We start from the raw sequence: 16,943 nt of genomic DNA, 5'->3' as shown, positions 1-16,943 counted from the left end.
TTAATGCCATAAAGTCAATGCCTCATAATGATGACTCATAATCAATGTTCAAGTAGGATCACAATCATGATATCTTAGGATCAAATTGCATGTTGCAAATACTTACTACGAGTCCTGATCTCCATAATTGTCAATATGAACTGCCGCTGTAATCCCACAGATGATCAAGGGGATCCCTCCAGCAATCAGGTAGAATCTGGAAAGAAAACCAGAAAATACCATGCAGAATTCATCCTATGAATTAGAACGAGTCAGGTATCTATTGGCGTACAAAAACTAAATCCTTCCAGCAATCAGGTAGAATCTGGAAAGAAAACCAGAAAATACCATGCAGAATTCATCCTATAAATTAGAACGAGTCAGGTATCTATTGGCGTACAAAAACTAAATCCTAAACTGGATGCAATAATCATAGATTAGTCTCATACAGCATATTGATCTTGAATTCAAACAATTGTTGTTTCTACATAACCTTCCTTGCATTTTGTATGTATGTTCAATTGGCTCTATTCTCTGTGTTCTTGGTATGAGTTGAGTATGGAAACCATCATAGAAAATTTTGGCAATTTTATCATTTGTTCATATCATTTTTTCATATAAATGCTAATTTTCTCATTTCCTGCCCAGGATCTCAGAATGATTTATAAGGTTTTGAAGTGGGGTGGGAGAGAAATTGATGTCCCAACAGCGTTGCAACCTGATGCAAGGAATCAAACAATGATTAAGTTCCCACCACAAACCAGGTCACTATCTACTATACCCAGTTAAATGGGTATATAAATAACTATTATCCTACAAAAGAAATCTTAATTAAATAGGACTTCTTTTGTAGGTTAATCATGGCAACCCTCATCCACACCCTGCAACCTTCAGGTGCTTTTTAACAAGTCCTATAATTCCTACTTCCTTAGTACCGTAGCATTGGACGAGGAGCAGGCTGAGTTGGTTCCCCTTCCTGCTGTTGGGGTGCCTTCCAGGTGGATGTCTTGTAGATCACTCGTGCCATCACTGCCATCCACAGAAGAGTAGACAAGGAAGAATAATGGAGAATGATGCCAACCTGGAGAAGGGAGGGGATGTGAAGGACAGACATAGTGGAAGTCAGTAAGAGTTGCTATAACTTCCAGGACTTCATTTGTGGGATTATCTATCCCATATAAGTCTGAGGAGATATATTTTTCAAAGGTGGGCAAATTCTAAAAAACCCTTTTAGATGCGTTTTAGTTGTTCCTTAAACTAGGACCATCTGCTTGAGTGGTATGGGAATCTCAAAAAACTTAAGAGGGTCATCAGTTTCCCAATTTTGCCTCAATGGTAAAGTAGCTAAGGACTTGTGTGTGTGCAGTCACATGGATTTGCCTTTAAACTAGTGTCCTCGGCTACCTAGAAATGTATCTTTTGTAAATTTGGGCAGGTTACTCAAGAAGGTGATTCTTTTAAGAGTGAAACAGTTTGATAATGGAGATGGTGGTTTTCAGGGTGGAACATCTGTTCATTTATTCCTTACCAGGCAAATAGGTGGCAACATGTTTCCTGCATTTAGAGGTACCGTAGGTGGAAAGACAATCAAAATGGCCTTACAGTAATGTCCCAAAGGGGGATTTTCCCAAAAGGCAACTGGACTGTGTCTTTTTTTTCCTTTGAAAATGTTTTCAAGAAGTGTCTTGGATGAGAAGCAAAACATTTTCAAAGAAAAACCAAGAAAGTCCAGTTGCCTTGTGGAAAAAGCACCAACTGGGACAATTATGATCTGGATAATTGAGAATCTCTATAGATGTAACACCTTACAATAATATATTTACTGATAAATGGGATGCTGAAGTATACCTATCAGTTCTTGGAATTCCAGGGGACATGTGTGATGTGATGCAATTTTGATGTGTTGGGAATTTCTGTCTATCCCATGTGGAAGCTGACAGATTTGGAAAAGGGAAGAAAGGGCTGGACTAGTTCGACATCGCAAAGGGAACACTGGTGTGATCTTGAAGCCATTTTAGCAACTTCTCAGTGTTCCTTGTGCATGAAGAAAACCTCTCAGTGATGTGTCAACTGACACAACCTACAAGCTCGAATTAATCAGATCCTACCCTCATACTTACAGCTTGGCAGATGGCTATGTAGTTGGTGAGAGTGATGCCACCTGCAAACACAGCAGATGTCATGGCGATGTGAAAACAAAGATTTAGCAGCATATGCCAGCACTTCTGTGCAATATGAATAGTGCTGAAAAAGAAAACGAGGATAAGAAAGTTAAGAGATCAAACAATAAAGCTTTGCAGGCAAGGACCCTATATTCAAGTAAATGTATCTTTGTTTAAAAGATAAGCTGGTGATGAGAAAAAGCCCTGGGGTTTTTTTTTTCCTGGTGGGGTGGTGCTGCTGTTATTTAAAGCATACAGAATTGGGCTAGAGAAAAACCTGGGACGTGGCTTCTTCTGGTAGCAAGGTATTGTAAGTACCTGCTCAGCAGTGGGGAGGAGAATTTCAGGAAGCTACAAACTTCAACTCTAAAAGTGATTCACCTGTGATTGATGATGTAGATAATGATGGTGGTAAACAGGCACAAGAGGAGGAGAGCCGTGCAGCTGTAAATTACAGGATGTAGTACCTCAGCGGGACTTGGCGAGTCATGCAGGAAGTTGCTCAGTTCCTGTATTTGAGAATACGTTTCATTAGGGCATAATATGGGAGGACGACAGATATTAAGGCAGCTTCTATAAAAGTCATGCCATGTGCAGTTGAAAAGAGTCATGTGTCCAATGCACTGTAGCCATTCATTCTGTCTCAGTTGAGTGTGCCTCATATGGTTGTTATTAGGGGGAAACTGAGAGAATTGTGTCTTAACCAATTTGAGATACTGAAAAAAACTTGTTAGTGACTATGGGGGATGGTGCTCATCTCTGTTTCAAGGCCATTGAGCCAGCATTGTCCAAAGACATTTTCCCGGTCATATGACCGGCATGATGTCACAAACACTTTTACCTTCCCACAGAAGTGGTACCTATTTATCTACTTGCATTTGTGTGCTTTCGAACTGCTAGGTTGGCAGGACCCCTAGATGAGGACGGGAGCTCACCCCGTCATGTGGAGTTCAGGTCTGGAACCTGGGCTGTTGGCATTCTAGCCAACAAGCCCAGCATCTTAAACATTGAGTCACTGCGCTGCCCTTGAGATACTGAAAGACAAGTAAAATATAACTCTAGTAAATACTATTACTATAACTGCATATTAACAGTAATATATACTAAGGCTTTATAAGTATCTGTGGAGTAGGAAGGTTAAACAGGAATAGGTAACTTGGCATATTCCAAATAATTTGGACTACATTTCTTTTTAGCTCTATCCACTTCAACAAGTAGCAAAAGAAACTGGGAGCTTTGGACTAGAACATCTAGAGGTTATCTATCCTAGGTTGGGAGCCAAAGAATCTGCATACCATTAGGCATTTACAGTGTGCGAAAAAATGCAGGCAAAATCTTTAAGAATTGCATATAAATGGGAAAATGGTGTTTCCTGCTTTGTTGAAAGAGAATTTGGCAGAAATTTATGTGACATAACCAGGGGTGAAACAGAAATGTAATAGATCAAAGTACCATACACTGTCTCTGGCCTACCATCAGCACAGCAGTGTTGCTGAGATGTCGGCAGCTCACAGTGGTGAAGTTGGGTTCCTGAAGGATCAGCTGGCAACCTTCTGCTCTCCAGCCACCATAACCACCCAGAATGTCAAAGTCCCAGAAAGCGGCTGTGCGATCTGTGCCCTGGTCCAAATGCCGCAACGATACGATGACTGGCTCGGTGAGATTGCTTACGCCACAGCCATCTGAGGGAGGCAGAACCAGGGGTTCATCAAAGTAGTTCATGGAAGTGCTCAGAACTCAAATTAACTTCAGGAGGTGCTTGTTTGCTCAGATAGGGTTTGCCTAACTGGGGCAGGAGATCATCTGCCTTTTTTTCAGGATCAGGACTCTCTCCTCACACTCTAAGAGTTGCTTAAATAAATTCCACAGAGCTCAGCAAGGGAAAGGAAATAAACTGAGTCTCCTAATTAAAAACAACAACAATATAAAGCACCAGCCCTTAGCATCCACTTTAATTCCAAGGATATCACACATAAGCCTTCGGGTATTTTAGAAAAGTAAAAAATGATGATGCTTCATTGGGAAGCGTGTTTAGACAGTAAGTGAGAATATATCCACCCTGCTACCCCCTTTTGATGATCCCAAAGGTGCTTTTCCAAAAGACAACTGGATTTTCTTGTTTCTTTCCTTGAAAACGTTTTGCTTCTCATCCAGGGAGCTTTTTCAGTTCTGAAGAATGAAATGTTGTCAAGGAAAAAAACAAGAGAATAGAATAGAATGGAGTGGAATGGAATAGAATAGAAACTTTATTGTCTCTTTAAACATACCCTAATCAGCTTACATCAAAATGATTTTTTTCCCATTCAGCTCTCAAAAGATAACCATTATGCATATACCCACATACACACACACATATATGACACAGAGAAACATCAAAGTCTAGTTTGAATGTATACATATGCATAACAAAACAAAAAAAGAATCCTGCAAATTTACAAGACGGATGGGATAAGAAACAAAGCTGTTACAGAATCTAGTAGTCTTGCTAGAAATACTTCGAAACCTCCTCCCGGAGGGGAGCAACAGAAACAGACCATGAAGTGGGTGTGTGGGGTCTGTAACAATGCTTTGAGCTCTAAGCACAGAGCGCTTATAATTATTGCCTTTTGGAAAAGCACCTTTGGGACAACCATGACATGGATGATTGAGAATCTCCATAGACATTCACCTTCTAGTAGACAAGAATTCCCAGACTGGCCCCACTAACTCTGCCAGCTGCTTTGTTCCCTGGCCATCCATCCCACAGCAGCTGTCTTATAAACATCTCCATGCCATGGTCCCAAGTTTCCCAATGAAGCTGCCAGCCACACAGTTTCTTCCTGCAGTGAGTTAATGTCCTTCTCTGCCACAGCAACCGGGGTCTCTTACGTGTGCCTGCATAGATCACTGGGGTGGCCACGCTGCGTCGCTTGCCATCATCAGCGAGATGTGAAGAATTTCCAGTGCTGCAAAAGAGTTTTCCATTGCGGAACACCAGGAACTGAAGCTTACACCTGATGGGCACGGGCTGGTGGGGAACTGGTGGGGAGAAGAGGCCCAGAGGCAGCTGAATGGAGGCCAGAGCAATGCTGTTCTGAGAAGAGGAACAAAGAAAGCTAAAGATGGGGCTGGCCAAGCCAAACCCTTGTGGCCCTTCCCATAGTTAACCTTCCTCCCAGCTCCATCCCAAAAGGGCTGGATACACAAACAGTCAAAGTACTAACACACCCAGGCAAAATGAACAACAGAATAACAGAGTTGAAAGGGACCTTGGAGGTCTTCTAGTCCAACCCCCTGCACAAGCAGGAGACCTTATACCATTCTGGAAAAAGGGCTGTCCAATCTCTTCTTAAAATCCTCCAGTGATGGAGCACCCACCACTTCTGGAGGCAAGCCATTCCACCAGTTTATTGTTCTCTCTGTTAGAAAATTTCTTCTTAGTTCTAGGTTGCTTCTCTCCTTGGTTACATTCCAACGACTGTTTCTTGTCTTGCCTTCTGGTGCTTTGGAGAATAGGTTGACTCCCTCTTCTTTCATGGACAAGGAATGATTCAAAAACAGGATAGGGCCATTCTTCTTGTTTGGTTAGGAAATACAACTTTTGATAGCTGTCCTTGCAACATTAATGACATCTCAATCCATCAATATATCTCAATCTTTGGTTAATAGAAGAATATTCTTTATTGGCCAGTTGTGATTGGACACACATGGAATTTGTCTTCTTGTGTGTCCAAGCACATCTGGCCAATAAAGAAGAACCTCCTCCTCCATCATGACTGAGATATGTCGATGAGTTTTTCAGATATGACGATAATGTTTTCCAGGCTGCTCTGATTCTTATGCCTTATGTTCTGATATGAGAAACCTAGCAATATAGAGATGCTTGCCTACATGGAAAAGCAATATGGAAATGAAATTACTGTCAATTCTCCTGCTATTTCCTCAATTTAAACCCCACATCACCAATTGCTATGCCAGAGATAAGGAGTACCTTCTCCTGATGCTATTACACTCATCCACCAGAAACCTTTCTTCCCCATCCCATCTCACCTTGACGTGGAAACCGGCCAAGGAGATGTTTGGCCGGCCTGTAGCACAACGGAACTTCAACTGCTGGTCTGCCAAGGATTCAGAATACCGTTCCTGTTGTGGAGAACGGTTACCAAGGTTCTCACGCTTCTGAAAAGCCAGGCAGCTCATGCCCAGATAACTTTCTGGCATGATAAGGTAGGCTTCAAAGGCGATGTTCCTGGAGTTCTGCATAAACAAAGCTTTGTGAAACCAAGCAACTTTTCTAGATCCAGGCCATCATATGTGCCATATCAGCCATTCATTTTTTGTCCTAATCTGAAGTCTCTAGCTCTTTAAAACCTATTGCTATCCAAGTTCCTGGACAGATGGCCTTTCCCATGGCAATTTTGTGGGATGTTTTCCACATATTTGCTGCCCTGAATATGGGCTTTTCTGATAGAAGCAGCCACATAAAATTCTCTCCCTCTTTAAAATCTCCTAATAGGGTTTACATTGTAGTTGTGCTCCTCTGAGGTACTATGGAAAGTTTAAAGCAATAGGAACTGGACAAGTTGGGAGAGGAGACAATCATCATCAAGGAAGACATGCCAGGATACTTGAGTCTCAACAGCTGTCCAAGAATATCATCGGGCCCTTGTATATCTCAGTCTCAGCCAATTCAAAATCTTCCCACAGTGTAAAAATTCTCCTATTTCACCAGTGTTGTTGTTTTTTTTTTTCATTCTGGTTTCCTAGTTCCTTGCCCCTCCCCCTAAATCATATATCTGTAATTTGCATTTTTGACACCTAATCTTCAAATTTAGCCTTTTATTCTGCCATCCCTCCCACCTCACCCACTAGGAGAGCTTGGATCCCTACCACAGCCATATGCTGAGAGTTGGTGCTGACAGCATAAGTCGCAATCTTCTCCAAGGAGTGCACTATGCTGGTACAAGCTCTGTCTTCAATCTGGGCCATCCACAGAACATGGTCATCTACCAGCATCATGTTACTTGCCATCTCCACAATGACGTTGGTCAGCTGGGCGAAAGCAAACAATTTGGGATATAAGAAATCATTGAACATTTCACTCCAGATCAAAGATGCGCTTGTTAGGTCCTCTGGTTAGGAAAATTAGATTCTAAGATCAGATGGTGGCCATAGACTGCCCATCTCTAGTTTAGACTTTCTATATGTTGAGCATATTTAGCAACAAGTGGAATGTAGACCCCTTGTTTCTTTCCTCACCATCATGAATGTGGGGAAATGAACACATGGGAAATCAGGTCCAAATGTAATGCGCTTACCTGTTTGATCTGGTCTACGTAACCAGTGAACTTTTCAATCATCTGAGACACATAGATGACATCCATCATATCTGAGAAATTGGCAGCTTCAGCTGTGTAGACTCGCAACTGGTGAGCTAAGGTTAGTGCATTTGAGGCATTGATAGGCATCTGTCAGCAGATAAATGGGAATAAATGTCAAAGCAGTCTAAGCCTCCTTTCCCCATCCCCAATGCATCCAACAATGCTTAAATTACAAAATCGGGCGATAGCTGGCTTAAAGCCTGTTTAGCAGCAGTGTTAGGTTTTCTGACAGATCTCCAATCTCAATGTGATGGAATAGAAAAGAAAATAGCCACCACTTTTAAGAGAAGTACTGAGATCTGCCAATGCACCCCATCCTGTGCAAGATGTAGTCAGAGTGAAGTGACAATGATGAGCAGGCCAGGCCAGTCAATTGTGGTCAGCTATAACTTGGAGGTCTGCAAGAAAGGGGCTCGTGCATCCTGTGATGTTATGTGGACCACACAATTATAGATGGATGGACAAATGGGAGACATGGCATCTGTTGTAATCATTCTTAGTTAAAAAGGACTGCATGGTGGATAATTGAGAAGGAGACATACCAAAAATAATACAATGTGAAAAATTGGATTTTACAAAACGGAATGCTTTATGAAATGCTGCATATAAAAATGAAATTCAAGGATATACACAAAATAGATAGATTAAAATAGATTAAGAGATATCAGATTGCCTTTGAATGATTAGGATGTATTTATTTTTGATTTGTATGGGGGAAGTTAGGATTTGAGAAGGGGAGGATTATAATTTGTGTTAGAGAAAATTTAGCGTATGATTGTTTTTTCTTTTGAACTATACCTTGTGTTTGTTCTGGGAAGTCGGGGGAGGGAGGAGGGTGGTTTTGGGGGAGGGGAGGGATGGAGTGGGGGTGCAGGGGAAAAAAGGGGGGTGAAAATTTTTGCAAAAACTTTTTCAATAAAAAAAATGAAATTCAAGGGTTAATTGTATAAAATGCAGTATATTAGAGAAGGCTATACAACAAAGACTAGTAAAGTACGGCCTTAATAAGGAAATGGAAAATATGTAGAGAGGTTGTAACTTAATAGTACTGCTAAACATGTAAAAAAAATCATGGGAAGGAAGGAGTAAGTGGGTGAATGCAGTGCTAACATGGACCACGTGGTTCTCTAAATCTAGGTATGTTAAGGATAAATTCTCATTATACATGGCAAGGAGTGAAAAGGGCTCTCCACATGCTTCAAAACATTCACTTTATCATTTTGTTTTGTATTACTTGAGCCGCTCCAGAAAACAGTCTCCTTCTTGGAATGAACCAGCAATTCTTGGACATTGCTTGTGATCATTTCTTGCTGCAACACCTGAGTCGGTCTGCCCAGCGGCTACAAAATACTCAAGGACAACCAGAGGAACAAGGCCTTATCGTCCTACTAACCAGCACAAAGGTGTAGAGTACACGGGTGATATCATTGGTGTACAAGCAGTGTGAATAGTCCTCTTCTTCCCAATGGCCTGTGCGGTCACAGTGTCTCCATGCTTGCTTCTCATGGCCAGAGCCTGCATTCCCAGAAGTGAAGGGATACTGGAGGCAGGATTGATAAGCAGTGATGCCAGCCAAGGTCCGTGGCCACCTAGCACCAAAGAGGAGAAGACCCATGAAAGCACGTTTATATCCCATCTAATCAAATGCTGATGTTAGATAGATCCCAGAAAAATGGCTTATGGAATCAACCAAGGGAAAATGAAGGAATTATGGAGGATGGCATAAGAGGGCTGGAAAGTAGGGGATAAGGTGTGGGAGGGTTCAAGACTGGAAATGTTCCACCATGGGGGCAGGGAGGAAAGGCTCAATTCCTTCAGCTCAGGTCTGAGAACATAGGAAAATGTCAAATGCCAGTTATTTTATTTGTCTCCTGGAATGCTCTCCTTGGCTCAGCAGCTTCAACATCTGGATCACAGAATTTTGAGACTACTTCCCTCCCATGCCAGCAGCAACAGCTGGATGAACTGAGCCAACGCAAATGGAGATCAGAGATCCTCCCACACCTTAGATACCACCTGTCAAAGCAAGTTTCTTCTCTTGTCCCTGTTCACAGTTCAAGCAAGTAGGGAAAGGAAGACCTTAGTACAATGATTCTCAACCTTTTGTTCACCACAGACCGCCTTTAAATGTCTTTTATGGCTGCAGACCACTAACACTTAAGTCAAGATTTAAATCATAATATTTCTTCAAGCTTTCCCAAACTCCCTGTAATGATATTGCTCCCTCCAAGGGTTGGGATACAAGTTGAGAATCCTGCCTTAGCACTAATGTGCAAATCAAGTGAAAAGCAGATTGCTAGTTCTCTCCATCTATCCTCCAAGAATAATATTTCCTCCAGAGCAGGGGTCTCCAACCTTGGTCCCTTTAAGACTTGTGGACTTCAACTCCCAGAGTCCCTCAGCCAGCAAAGCTGGCTGAGGGACTCTGGGAGTTGAAGTCCACAAGTCTTAAAAGGGACCAAGGTTGGAGACTCCTGCTCCAGAGCCCCCCTCAAAAAAAAAGAGCACTTGAATACATTGGTCAGCAGCTCATGTATCTTATGGTGTAACTGAAGAATAAGCTAGCACAAATCAAGCACATAATTCCTTAGCTGTTTGAAAAATCAACAGTGTGTGTGTGGGGGGGTGGGGGTGGTATTGGAGCTGTGCTGCTGATTGATGTAGCAAGGGGGAGGGGGTATTTCTCCCATAATATGTTTGTAATGAGCACCAAGACCCTTAAGGAGCATCTCTCCCATTTTCCAATGGGGCAAGGAGATTTGGAGTTGGGGAGAGAACATTTTCATCTGGAAGCTTAGAACAGGGAGCTGTGATTTTAGTTTTACAAAATAGGTTCCTCCAAAGCCATGAGTAGTTGCACGGCAGAAGGATACCAAGTCTAACAAGAGCAGCTCAACATATTTAGCCTTCTCGATGGGACATTTTGGCATGCAGTGGTTCAATTAAAACTCTTGTAGTCTTGATTCTCTCCCACCCCCCCAGGGAAAAAACCAGTGGTGGGGTTCAAAATTTTTTACAACCGGTTCTGTGGGTGTGGCATGGCTTGGTAGGCATGGCAGGGGATGAATACTGTAAAATCTCCATTCCCACCCCACTCCACGGGAAGGTTACTGCAAAATCCCCATTTCCTCCCCATCAGCTGGGACTCAGGAGGCAGAGAATAGATGGGGCCAGTCAGAGGTGGTATTTTTCTCCGAATTACTCAAAATTTCCATTACTGGTTCTCCAGAACTGGTCAGAACCTGCTGAATACCACCTCTGAAAAAAACCCTCTGGAATTGCAAAAAGGGAAGGGAAGGGAACCTGAATATGCCATTCCTCCACCAGCACCTCCCTTTCTGTAGTAAAATAAAATGCAATAAAATAAAAGCCAGAAGATAATTCCTAATCATCTCTTTATTCATCTGGCATTCAATCAGGTTCCCGTCAGGGATTTCCTGCAAAGGAGGAATCTTGCAAAACAGCTCTTATGCACAACAGGCCAGGCCTTTGGTCCCCATTGGGATACCCGACTGGGCCACAGATGGGGAAGATCTTCCAACCCTCGGCTGGTCTTCTGCTGCGGCTGCTTTTCCTACGTCTAATCCCAGGCTCTATCCTGCTCATGCAGGCTACGGATGGAAGGAAGGGGAGGGAGTTAGAAGACAGGCCCGCTGTTAATTTAAGCCACATTGACTGCACAGTAATTTATATTCCATCAAGACCCCGCCAAGGTTACAGCCGACTCCATGAGCCTTTTTTCTCGTGCCAGAAAAATTCCAACACCTCCTGTTTCTGGAGCCTGTCTGCACTGCCAGAGCGGGCCTCTCAGATGGCCTCCCTTGCAACAGATGCTTAATCATTCCCAGGCCTCAATTGCCAGCAATCCCAAATCCCTCGCTGACTTTGCCTTCCCCGGGAGGGGCAGGGGAGCTTTGCAGTAGGATTCAGACAGTTCATCTGCAGCTGCTCCTCCAACCCAACCTTTGTCCAGTAGGGCTGAAAAGGCAGCAGGAGCTCAAAGGGAGCAGCTTCACCTTCCCGTCTTCTCAATTAAAGAGTGTTGGGGTATCTCCTACAATTGCAAGAAATGCTTTGCTCCTTTTGGGGTTGGCTTCCTGGGGAAAGCCAACAGGCTCTTCGAGGAAGATGCTAGTGAAGGGGTGCTCCTTCTGATTCTGGTTTTTCCCTGCAATTCTATTGCCAAGGCACAAGAGGGCAGAGATGGGCAAAAGAGAAGGGGATCCACTGAGTTTATGCAAGCAATTTTTGCTAGAAGAAAGGAGCATAAGTAGGCTTGTATAAATTGAGGTTGCTCTGCTTTCTTGACGTGCTTCAACTCATGCAGCGATGCTGTTCGACTTCTGCTTTGCCAGTTGAAAACACTTTATGATCATGCTTTGAAGAAGTGCCTCTTTGAACCCATTGCCCCTTTCAAATATTTGCACAGTCCCAGACATAACTCCTCGTACGTGACAGAGTGGAGGGGAAAAGTGTACGGACATCCTTGTTTTCAGCGAAGTCCTCCATGTGTGTAATTCACACTACAAACCCACAAGCCAAAACTCGTAATATTTGTATGGCTCTTCATTCCATCTTCTCCTCATTGATCATTTTTCCATGGCTGCAACTAATTAGGAAAATTTGGGTTTGCCAGACTCAAGTGTACTGGCTGTTCCTCAAATATTCAACTTCAATTTTTTATTTCTTGGCCGCAGCTCACACTTTTGTTTCTCAAGCCTTGAATCTTTCCCTCGTTTATCTGTTATGTAAGTTATCATTTATTGCAAATGTCCAGCCTACTTTTCTTCAAAAATTGATTCTCCAGCAACTAAAGACATAAAAAGACCAGGACAGAACTAAATCATTCCCTGTTAAGACAATTTCGTCCCATATTAGCCCATGCAAAATGAGTAGAATTCTAGAATACGAATCCAACCACTGTCTGGGGAACCTATCGTAACTAACAGCTTCTGCCGCACTTTGGCCCCTACCTGAAGTCTCCACGGTTGTTGGTAACCCGCTCAGGTGGGCAGTACGAGGCTGAGGTCTCCAGCACAACAATCTCCACCTTTTTGCTAACGTTGCCCTGGGCAGTGGAGATGGTGCATTCCCATTCACCATTAGCTGAGACATGAATGTTCGACAGGATGAGCTCACTGCAAACAGAGAATGCTTTTAGACGAGAACATGGGCTGATGATCAATTGAGCTTTTGAACTATGGACTAGCCCAGGGGTCTGCAAACTTGGCTCTTTTAAGACTTGTGGACTTCAACTCCCAGAGTTCCTCAACCAGCTTTGCTGGCTGAGGAACTCTGGGAGTTGAAGTCCACAAGTCTTAAAAGAGCCAAGTTTGCAGACCCCTGGACTAGCCCAACCCATATTTCCTCTCCTTACATCACATTCTTTACACACAGAATTAGCAATATATAGTTGCTGGGGAACTGAAGCAGGAACTTTGGAAGAGGTGTGGACATGCCCACTGCATCTCTCAGTGCCTCCTGAAGTACTGCCTTTTCCTAGGTTTACATGGAGCCACATAATCCCAGGAATATACGCATTTGATTTTGATTTGGTGCCTACCAACAGATCATACTGCATGGCTAATTAAAATGCCTACTTTCCTGAGGCTGCATGACTACCATGGTTGTGCAGGAGAAAGCATGGTTATTTTAAGGAGGTGAAGAGACCTGTGGTGAGCATGCATCCATCTTTGCCAAAACATTTATATTCTTGATCCAAACAGCTGCACATCCTAATAGAAAAGTTTTCAGAGCTCAATACAGAACAGATTTATTAGCAGTATTCAAGTAATGTTATTATAATGTCACACAGGTCACCCAAATCTACAGGTATTTCTTTTGTAATGTCCTATGGATGTCTTTAAAAATGTATACAGTATTTATTGGGTGGTTGGAAATGACCAGAGAAAATTCCAGAGTGAAGCAAAGGACAGAAATCTACTAAGTTACTCTCCAGTTATTAGATTTATTTACTGCCTTCTGGATGAGTAGGATAAACAGAAATATATAAATTCAAACTTAAAAGTATAATGTATTCAAATATCTGCAAATGCCTGAAGGAATAAGCATATATATTCAAGACTCTGAAAAGATAGCAACGTTGTCACTGGGCAAGTCAATTTGGGTGGGAATTCCAGAAAATGGAGCCACCACTAAGAAGGCAGTCACCAATCTGCCTTCTTGGAGTAGCTTCTGCTTGGAATCAAGTCAAACCCAAGTACAAAAATGAGCTAAATCTCCGAGTCCATCCCTGTACTCTGAAGTGACTGCTTATGTGTGAATCAATAGGACATCCTACTGGTATGGGTGAACATCAATTCACCCAATGACCATGTTAGTGGAAATCAGCCTGCCTAATGGCCATGCTATGCTAGACCAAAGATTGGAAATAACGAGGGAAGAACTTTTCCCTCTTTGACCGACCCAGTTCACCTCTTAGTACCTTGTGATTAAAGTGCAGTCATGAACGAGGCTGTCCTCTAAGATGATGCCGCTTGGTTCGTCTTCTTGCACCAGTGCACGGTTGTGGTACCAGAGGATGTGTGTGCTGTTGTCCAGATAGGTGGCTGTACATTGGAAAGGGAGTCGGTCTCCTTGGAAGACAACTTGCCTCAGGGAGGGAATTAGCTGATGGGTGTGCAACTCTGGGGACCCTTCTGTGGGTAAAAGAGAGAGAGAGAGAGAGAGAGACCTCACTTAGGCTTTAGGGAAACGAGAGAAGAAAGCCCAAATCAGTCGTGTCTCACAGAAAGTGGGCCTGACCAAAGGCCCACTTGGTCAGCAGTCAAAGCCAGTTATGCTCAACCCTTCAAAGAAAAGAAAGAAATACATCCAGGAGGACATGCCCAGAATACTTGTCTATATGTCTATTTGGATTTTTTTCCTTAGATTTTTTAAAATCCTGCCTTTATTATTCTATTATCTATTATTCTATCTGTAAATGTTCATATAGGTACTGCATTTAAAATAAAAAAGAAAGGTTGCTAAATTCGGAATGTAAAAGGTTAAAAAGGTAAATGACTCCCTGCAGATTTTACTCCACTAGTCAGTTTTACTCAACTATGGCAGTGTTCATCTTTATTTCAAGGCCTCTGAGCCAGCGCTGTCCAAAGACATTTCTATGGTTATGTGGTCAGCATGACATCATGGAGTGCTGTTACCTGTTATCAAAGTGGTACCTATTTATCTACTTGCATTTGCAGGCTTCCAAACTGCTAGCTTGGCAGGAGCTGGGGCGAGGACAGACATTTACCCTGTCATTTGGCGCTCAGGCCTCAAAACTGGGCTGCCAACTTCTCAACCAGCAAGCCCAGAGTCTTAACCACTGAGCTATCATGCCACCAAATTCTGCATGAAGTCAACATGAAACAGTATGCTGAATAACAAAATTTGTATAGACTGGCCAAGGATCACATGTTTCCAGAGCCGCCTGTCTGCTTTGCTGCTATACTAGCATTACTTCACATCTGCCAAACCTTTTGCAAGACATCTCAGGATTGTACTTTACAGCACTGTTCATTTGAGTAAGATTCTGCTGCTTCTAAGAGTTGCCAGCAAGGAAAAACTTCTTTCCATCACCGGTGGTGAAGGAAATCCAGCTACTCGGGCTATGCTGTGGGAAAGAAGAGCCATACTGAGGACTCCATCAGCTGAGAGAAGATGACATCAGGAATTTTCCCCTGCAAGCATCCCAGAGGAATCATGTTGCTTTGCTTGACATGGGAGCTGGGGGGGAGGTTTTTGATAAGCCGTTCTGAAGTCCTCTTGGGAATGCAAAACGAAGGAGACACGCTTTACATATTGAGCTGTGATATTTCAGTAATCAAACCTGGAACCCTGAAAGGATTTTCAATTGCAGAGGTTTGCAGCTGACCAACACCACCATCCCTTCATGGTGATAATCCATGCTAAGGAGTAACAGAATTCCAACCACTGCGTGGTGGCGCAGTGGTTAGAAAACAATATTGCATGCTAACTCTGCTCACATTGCCAGGAGTTTGATTCCTTCGATCCTGACCAGCTCAAGATTGACTCAGCCTTCAATCCTTTCTAGGTCGGTAAAATGAGGACCAAGATTGTTGGGGGCAATGTGCTGACTGTGTAAACCGCTTAGAGCAGGGGTCTCCAACCTTGGTTCCTTTAAGACTTGTGGACTTCAACTCCCAGAGTCCCTCAGCCAGCAAAGTTGAAGTCCACAAGTCTTAAAGGGACCAAGGTTGGAAACCTCTGGCTTAGAGAGTGTTGTAAGGTACTATGGGGATGGTATATAAGTCTAAGTGCTATTTCTACCTGTTGAATGAAGGATGGAATAGAAGCAGGGAGGTATCCCAGAAGGAGAAAGGAGCACTGGACTACAGAACAAATCTCCTTTGCACACCAAGCAAACTCACTCACTCAGGAGGGTGCCTCACCACAGCGCAGTTGGCTCTCTCTGATGTTTCGTAGTAGCTTCCCATGCAAGTTGGCAGGATAGACACACACCGTCTTATCAGATACCTGGACAGAATGGCTTTTGGACCAGGCTAGGACCCAGCGCAAATGGCAGTCACAGGTCAGGTATTCAGTGGCAAAGTCACTGGAGAACAAGAGAAATGTAAATTGAAGAGGAAGTGAAGAAGACTTACACAGGAAAGAGATACCTGTCTCTCCTCGATAACAAAAACATCTCTAGAAAGCTCCAGCATCTTGAGGTAGCACAGTGAACATGGAGGAACCTTGTCCACAGCTGGGTGATGGCTTGGTCTATTCTGTCCAGAAGGCTTCAGAGGGGAGGACAATGTGACTGAGCATGGCTTTCCATGCAGAAAGACCCAGATGTCCCACCAACCCCGACATTAATCACTTAAAAAAATTAATTGCTTTCTCTCTGCTTTTTCCTTTTCCTTTGACCAACAAAACACAAAATACTTACAGAACTTTCAGAGACAGCAACTCATCAAAGACTCCACTCTGGAGGGTGGCGAAGATATTTCCTGATATGTTTCTGTCAAAGAGATGATAACAAAATAAGATAAAACTTTACATGATTAGACCAAAAAGCCTACCTAAGATGAGATTCATCGTGGCAAGAAAGCTGCTTCAGGGAAGTCTTTGAATGGTAGGAATCTTATTCTCTTTGCAATTGGTACTTAGAGAGAAACACCCTTTCTCTGAACATCAGTGCTCCATAGAGCTCTCACAGCAAATGATGATACAGTTTTATAATAATTAAAGTCAGTTTCCCTCACTTCATCTTTTGGCTATAGTTTCCATAAATTTATTGTGAGCAAAGAAATGCAGTAGGGGGTTCAATTTATTTTTGGGGGCCAAGAGCATAAGCCATGGCAGAAGACCATAAAGCATAACTAAGTCTGGGTGCTATTTCTGTTTCTGATTGAAACCCTAACCTAACCCTCTCCTACAAAATCTATCAGGAGCTTGCAAGAAGAGCAACATCATC

At 43.0% G+C, this 16,943-nt stretch overlaps 1 protein-coding gene across 2 annotated transcripts in view; it reads right to left on the bottom strand.

Moving 5' to 3' along the window:
* ADGRA2 (adhesion G protein-coupled receptor A2) overlaps window positions 1-16,943 on the bottom strand; it is a 121,103-nt gene that overhangs the window by 8,268 nt on the left and 95,892 nt on the right. The window contains exons 5-18 of one of the 2 annotated variants that reach the window (XM_058194003.1): window positions 16,416-16,487; window positions 15,916-16,079; window positions 13,947-14,160; window positions 12,475-12,639; window positions 8,895-9,090; window positions 7,439-7,588; window positions 7,011-7,172; window positions 6,171-6,377; window positions 5,010-5,214; window positions 3,615-3,823; window positions 2,523-2,650; window positions 2,100-2,223; window positions 915-1,060; window positions 107-196 (exon numbers count right to left, since the gene is read on the bottom strand). In XM_058194003.1, the coding sequence (XP_058049986.1) occupies window positions 107-196; window positions 915-1,060; window positions 2,100-2,223; window positions 2,523-2,650; window positions 3,615-3,823; window positions 5,010-5,214; window positions 6,171-6,377; window positions 7,011-7,172; window positions 7,439-7,588; window positions 8,895-9,090; window positions 12,475-12,639; window positions 13,947-14,160; window positions 15,916-16,079; window positions 16,416-16,487 (2,232 nt within the window). Of the gene's footprint in view, window positions 1-106; window positions 305-914; window positions 1,061-2,099; window positions 2,224-2,522; window positions 2,651-3,614; window positions 3,824-5,009; window positions 5,215-6,170; window positions 6,378-7,010; window positions 7,173-7,438; window positions 7,589-8,894; window positions 9,091-12,474; window positions 12,640-13,946; window positions 14,161-15,915; window positions 16,080-16,415; window positions 16,488-16,943 lie in introns of those variants that run through there. The other variant, XM_058194004.1, reaches the window with a different exon arrangement.

The sequence above is a fragment of the Ahaetulla prasina genome, chromosome 9, assembly GCF_028640845.1.
Source record: "Ahaetulla prasina isolate Xishuangbanna chromosome 9, ASM2864084v1, whole genome shotgun sequence".
Taxonomy (NCBI): domain Eukaryota; kingdom Metazoa; phylum Chordata; class Lepidosauria; order Squamata; family Colubridae; genus Ahaetulla; species Ahaetulla prasina.
The sequence above is the reverse complement of the archived record's forward strand: the minus strand, read 5'-3'. Positions and strand labels throughout refer to the sequence as shown.